General features: G+C 58.8%; 1 protein-coding gene across 4 annotated transcripts; it reads right to left on the reverse strand.

Moving 5' to 3' along the window:
• Positions 1-620: 620 nt before the first annotated feature.
• On the reverse strand, positions 621-5,242 carry REEP4 (receptor accessory protein 4). 4 transcript variants are annotated; one of them, XM_028114399.2, is made up of 9 exons: positions 5,161-5,212; positions 3,904-4,114; positions 3,269-3,341; positions 2,814-2,890; positions 2,608-2,728; positions 2,093-2,206; positions 1,570-1,705; positions 1,251-1,405; positions 621-1,162 (listed from the first exon to the last, which is right to left on the reverse strand). In XM_028114399.2, the coding sequence occupies exons 2-9, from the start codon at positions 3,939-3,941 to the stop codon at positions 1,094-1,096; spliced, it is 783 nt and encodes a 260-aa protein (XP_027970200.1). In that variant the 5' UTR covers positions 3,942-4,114; positions 5,161-5,212; the 3' UTR covers positions 621-1,093. The 4 variants fall into 4 exon arrangements, with proteins under 4 accessions (XP_027970200.1, XP_027970199.1, XP_087877113.1 ...); XM_028114398.2 differs by lacking the exon at positions 3,904-4,114 and having other exon boundaries at positions 5,161-5,242; XM_088020987.1 differs by lacking the exon at positions 3,904-4,114 and having other exon boundaries at positions 1,570-1,734; positions 5,161-5,242.
• Between the last annotated feature and the right edge of the window lie 758 nt (positions 5,243-6,000).

Raw genomic sequence — 6,000 nt, forward strand, 5'->3', positions numbered from 1 at the left:
AGGCCCCTCTCGGGCAGGGCTCTGGCCAGCCTCCCAACCCCGCCCTCCTGGACCTGGAAGCTAGGGGCAGCCCAGACCCTGGCAGCTGCTGCCCTCTCGCGGCCACTCTGAAGAGGTACAATGCTCCCACAGCCAACCTGGGTGTTTACAGGAACTCGACCCCTAGAGCTGGTCTAGGGACCCCCCTAGAGACCCCCACGGGCCCATGGGGGAAGCTGGCCTCCCCAGGCCTAATCTGTTTATAGCTCCAGCTAATCCCCATGAGATTACTATGCTGCCCGAGTTCCCTCCACAACTGTGCTCCCACTGGCTTCTACTTCCCATCAAGGTCCAACCCCATCTCCCCGTCTACAACCTTAGACTCTGACCCCTCTCAGGGGTGTCCCTCCCCCCTCCCCCCAGTCTCCCATCTGTGTTCTCAGAGGTCTCCAAGAGCTTCCTGTGACAGTACTCGCCACATCACAACTATATGTCAATGGCTACCTCCCCCAGAAGACTGGGTCCTTCTGGCAGTCTGTCTGTCCTTTTAGCCTCCATCCTAGGCCCGGACTGGCCTGCGGCAGGCTGTTTATAATAATGTGTGCTATGAGCACCAGGAATACAAACCAGAACAAACAGAACACTTTTATGTGTTTATTTACCAAAACGTGCATAAACCTGACCTCATTCACCAACACAAAACATACAGCCAGGACACACACCCACACCCACCCACACCCACACACAAGGCCTTGGAGGAGGGCTGTCAAGTACTCTGAAGGACAGGAAGGAATGAACACAGCTGGGTGGACTTTTGGTTTCACCTGCAGAGGTTTGGGAAGGACTCTGGTCCCACACACCCGGGGGGGGGGGGGGGGTAGAAGGATGAGAAAGACAATAAATAGAACCCTGGGCCCAGCCTGCTTTGGTACATTGCAGGTATAGCCCTGTGCATGGCCCCGGCAGCACCTGGCCCTTGACGACACCAGGAGCCAGGAGGACAGAGCCTGAGCAGCTGGCGTAGGCAGGTCAGACGTGCAGCCAGAGATACCCTCCAAACAGCCCCCAGCGCCCCATAAGGCAAGAGGTAAGATTAGACCAGGCTCTGCAGACCCTAGCTGTTCATGTCTGAAGAAATGGTCTTTTTCCTTGTCCGAACCTTCAGGGAGCGCGAGGTGGTGCCCTGGGGGGAGAGAGCAGGTACAACCTGAGGAGGTCTAGGCCCGAGTGCCTGGACAGCCCACCTCCTTCGTGCCTTCCTTGCCACTGACCTCCCGCACCGGCGGCTTCCTCTTGATCACACGCAGGCTCTGGCTGCGGCTGAGAGGCTTCTCTCGGGGCCGGCTGGGTGGCTGGGGAACTGCCTCTGTGTCTGACCAACACTCATCGTCGGTGTCGCTGTCCTGCAGGCCCCCTGCCCGGTACCCTGTATAGAGGAGGGGGAGGCCGGGGAGGCAAAGCTGGGCATTTCCATAGTCTGAAAGCCTCGAGCCAAGCCAGGCCTTCTTCTAACTGCTGGGGAAGCCACAGCTTGCATGGAAGCAACATTCCCCTCGGAACAAACAAGCTCCGGATCTCTCTCCCACTCACCGATGGGTGGCCTGCGGCGAGGTACTTGGTCCTCCAGGTAGAGGGGATCCCGGTAGGCGGGGGCAGGGGCATCAGGGATGGAGCGCAGGTCCTGCATGGAGAAGCTTCGCAGCCTTCCGGCCAGTGCACCCTGACTCTGCAAGGGCCGGGGAGCCACCGCGTCACCTGGAGGGATGGGGCAGGGGATCCTAGCAGGAAGGGGGCTGAGCCAGAGCAGCTGCTCAGGGAAATGAAGGGGCCCAGGCCTCAGGACTGAAAGCAGCTCAGTAACCTAGCCCCATGCCTTTGTGGCACGAACAGGAAGTGAAGGCCCAGAGAGCAGGACCAACTCCTCATGATCACTGTCCCAGCCAAGGAAGTCTGAACTTCCAGCTCCATCCTCCTGCCAACACCCCACCTGTCACCCCTCACCCTGTTCCCCGGCATGCTCAGGTGCTCTCTCTTGGCTCCCTGACAGAGAGCTGGATGCCCCCAAAAGGCACTGGGAGTGGGAGGGCTGCTGGAGGGCTGGGACCCAGGGCACCTTGGTGGCAGCCTGCACAGCGGCTGAAGCAGCAATGTTGAGGCCCCGTTTCCCAAAGCTGAGCACCGTCTCATAGCTGCGCTCCTTGGCCTGCATGAGGCAGGTGTCAATCTCCTGCGGAGGGCAGGAAAGTGGAGGGGAGTTCAGCTGGACAGTTGAGTCACTCCTGTGCTGTGGACCATGCCTCCCTGCCCACCCCCACCTACAGGGCACTGGCAACCACGCCGAGCAGGGCTCCCCACCCACCCATTCCCACACCTCCGTGAGTGACCACACGCAGCCTCCTCCCACCATCCCCTGAACAACTTCCAGCTGGTGTTTCACACTCTCAAATGGTCATTCACATGTGCTCCCATCCGATCATCACGAGAGAGGAAGAAGGCTAGTTTCTGTCAAGGTCCCACAGCAAAACGGCAGCAGGACTCAGATAATCACCCAGAATCCTGAGCCCGAGTCCAGGGCCCTTTCCTTCACACCCACCCCTATGTTTCCCTCCCTGACTCCCCGCAGAGTACCTTCTCATGACGGGACAAGGATGGGTGGACAAACTTGCGGTAAAGCAGGCTGGCCCCTTTGGTGTAAGGTGATAGCAACCACAGCACAAAGGCCATTTTGATCTCGTAGTAGAAAGGGAACCTGTCAGAGCACAGGGCGGCAAGGTCAGCCAGGCTGAGAGTGGGCCGTCACCTGCCCACCGCCCGCAGACCCCCTGCATGCATACCAGGAAATAAAGATGTCTGTGAAGGTCTCCACGGCCATGAACAGTGCAAAGACTATCCAGTACATCATCCACCGGACCTGGGGGGCAGGGGGGTCAGAGGCCAACAGCTGAGCCTGCAGAGCCAACTCCCCTGTCCCAGGCTGACCCGGAGATTCCAGAGAGCCTGTCCTGCTGCATTCTCCCGGCACCTGGCTGGCCCTAGAGAGTTGCCTGAGAAACTGCCACTCATCTCTGTACCCACCCCCAAGAAGCTGCACCCACATGATTCTGCACAGGCACCCCAATAGCCTGCCTTCCAACCACACCCACTCTGCTTAGGATATGCCACCTGCTTATGCCCCGGAGGAAGGGGAGGGCAGGTCAGACCCTCCCCACCTTGCCAAGTCCTACCATACTCCCAAGGTTGTCGTCCCACCCAATCTAAACCAAGCCCTCCTGCCCACAGTCACACTCACATATTCACGAATGTTCTTGGTCTTCACAGCCTTGTAGGAAGCATAAGCTGGGTATAGCATCCCAAACACCAACCTAGAAGAGCCCATAAAACAGAGGGGGAGTATGAGGGGCATCATGTCCTCCTGCCCCCCACCAGGTGGCCATCTCCCTCCCAGGGGTGAAGTGGCAAGGGCCTATCCTGTTCTTCCCGCTTGGCTTGCACAACCTGTGCCTGAGTCAGTGCCCTGGAGGCCACCTCCCCACCCTGCTGTTTACAAACACCCCAAGCCTGCCCAGGCCTGCACCAGTGGCCTATGGGAGCATGACTGAGGAGGAGCACACACAGCCACACACAGGCGGATGGGAGGCAGGCTTCGGAGCTGGTGAGAGCACCAGGCGGTCCCCTCCCATGGACATGCAATCAGGCTAGGGCCACCAGACCTGGCACTGCCAGGTTGCAGACAGGAATATTGGAGCCAGCTGCTGGAATAACAGAAGGTGAGAGGACAGAGTGGGTCGGCTGAGGCCAGAGTGGTGAGTCATGTGACTGCTCAGATGGGAAGTAGGCTCCTGGAATCTCCGCCCACAACGTGCCACACCACCTTGTGTTTGCTAAGGGGCTGCAGGCTGGCGTGAGGGCCTCTGTCCCACACACCTGTCTGCAGTGTGTGTGACTGCGGGAGGGGTCGCCATGGAGCCAAGGAGACTTTGGGGGTGGAGAACAAGCAAGGGTGCCCGATGGCACGTGCAGGCCCGCAGGTCCGTTAACCCTTGTGGTGAGTGTTGAGGGAGCTGTGACCCGAAGCACAGAAAGCCCCCTTTCCCACCAGACGTTCCTATCTTCCACCTCAGGTGCGGTCTGGTTCCTGGGGGTAGAGGGTGTATGAAAGCAGCCATACTCACACCACCAGGCGACAGATCATCCAGGACACCATCCTGCAGCCTCGGGACGAAGGGGGAACCCCCACAAAAAGATGACCAGGGGACGCTCACGCGGGGCTGGGACGGGGTAATCAGTGGAAGTGCGGGAACTAGAGGGGCGCTCGGGCTGCCCCTTGGCAGAGGCGGAGCCCGCCGCCCCCTAACTCCGCAGTGCGCAGAGCCTGAAGAGCGGGGAGACCCGTGGGCTGAGGCGAGGAGGCCGGGGCTCGGAGGAACCGACTTGGGAGCCGGTAAGGGCGGGCGCCGCGTTCTTCCGCCCCGCCGCGCTCCTGGGGCAGTTACGGCTCAGCCCCGCACTTCCTGCTGCGGGGAACCAGGTGTCCGGCTCTCGCCGTGGCGCTGCTGCGGGTCCCGGGCCGCGGGTGGCGGTCACGGCCTTCGCTCGTTAGGGTCCCCGCGGTCTCAGGGTGCCCAGCCACCGGTACCGGCTTCGGGGCGGAGTTTGCAACTCACTTGAAAGTTGCACGGAACTAGGCTCTGCCCAACCCCTGGTCGCCGGCGCTTGGCGCAAGCGCAGTACGGCCGCGGAGGGGGCGGGGCGAGGTCAGAGAAGCCAGGGGCCTGCCCCTTAAAGGGGCGATGCGCCTCCTACCGGTGGATGGGGCCCATTAGGTTGAGTAGCCGCCCTAATTGGAAACATTAGGGGGTGGGAAACGGCAACAAAAAAGGTGGGGAGGAGGAAACGAAGGATACTCGGAGTCCAGAGTTTTCGCGGCTCTAACCTGGCTTCCCCCTTTACCTCGTCTTTCCCTTAGGTAAAATGGGAAAAGGTATGGGATGGGTGCAGGACCCTGCTTCCAGGCTCATGCACAAGTGGAAGAAGGCTTGGCTGAGCGACAACGGATCCAGGTCTTGCAGCACTGGGTCAGGAGATGCGTAAGCGCCTCAAAGACGCTGAGTTGACGTAGAGTGAGACCGCGAGGAAGTAGGAGAGGGAACCTGAGGGACTCAACACTCCCATGAGACTCACCCTGAAGAGTGGGTTTCAGGAGTTGACTTCTCTCTGGGATACCTCTCTAGAGCCCGCATACCTGGTGGGCTGACCGTGATGATCTGAGAGATTCTGGGCAGAACCCCCAGCCACCCCCCCTTTCATCTTCACCGGAAGTTTGAAGTTCCACCTTTTCCTGTGAGTCAAGAGCACAAACATCCCTGAGAGCTGAATCCTATCGACAAGTGCCACTTTGTAGCTAATTTTTGTACGCAAGGTCTTGACCTTTACAAAGATCCTCCCTCCCCCCCCCTTTTTTTAACCATTTAGGAAATATATTCCCTGGGCCGCCTTGGTTGCTGGCTGATGGGTGGGTGATGGGTGAATGCTTGGCTTGATCAGTCTTCCGAGCAAGGCCCAGGAAGGGGAGAGGGAACAGAGAAGCTCTAGGGGCAGATGTATAGGGGGAAGAAGGTGGGAGGCTCGAAGGAGAAGGCAAGATTTGTGGCTTCTAGAACTTTGCATGTAGGACTGCATTCTTTGTATCTCTTCTGCATAGTGCCTCATTCCTCCCTCTGACAGTGGGGACCATGCCTCTGCACCCTGCGCAGCCTCCCTTCTGCTTCACAGGGCTGAGGTGAAGGAGACAGCAGAGTTACCCAGAGCCATGGGGATGGGAAACTTGGACAGTTAACTACTTTTTATTAGAGCCATAGTTAACACCCATCACCTACTGAAAGGATGGAATAGGTAATGATGGGGGCCAGGGAAAGGAGGCTTCCTGGGAATAAATAAACACGAGGTAATTATGTAGTCTTAATTACTATCATCCATTTTATTGGTGGTGTTGGGTGTGAGAGCTAGCAGTGAAACTGACCC

The sequence above is a fragment of the Eumetopias jubatus genome, unplaced genomic scaffold, assembly GCF_037043125.1.
Source record: "Eumetopias jubatus isolate StellerSeaLion01/CBP00866 unplaced genomic scaffold, mEumJub1_p1.0 scaffold_2, whole genome shotgun sequence".
NCBI classification, from domain to species: Eukaryota; Metazoa; Chordata; class Mammalia; order Carnivora; family Otariidae; genus Eumetopias; species Eumetopias jubatus.

Bases quoted from the DNA above. Each gene is read 5' to 3' on its own strand.
- REEP4 (XM_028114398.2), bottom strand. From the start codon at position 5,219: ATGCGGGCTCTAGAGAGGTATCCCAGAGAGAAGTCAACTCCTGAAACC. The intron at 3,342-5,160 runs GTGAGTCTCATG...GGGCTCTTCTAG, and splicing joins CCTGAAACCCACTCTTCAGG to GTTGGTGTTTGGGATGCTAT. The intron at 2,729-2,813 runs GTATGCATGCAG...GTGCTCTGACAG, and splicing joins ACAGACATCTTTATTTCCTG to GTTCCCTTTCTACTACGAGA.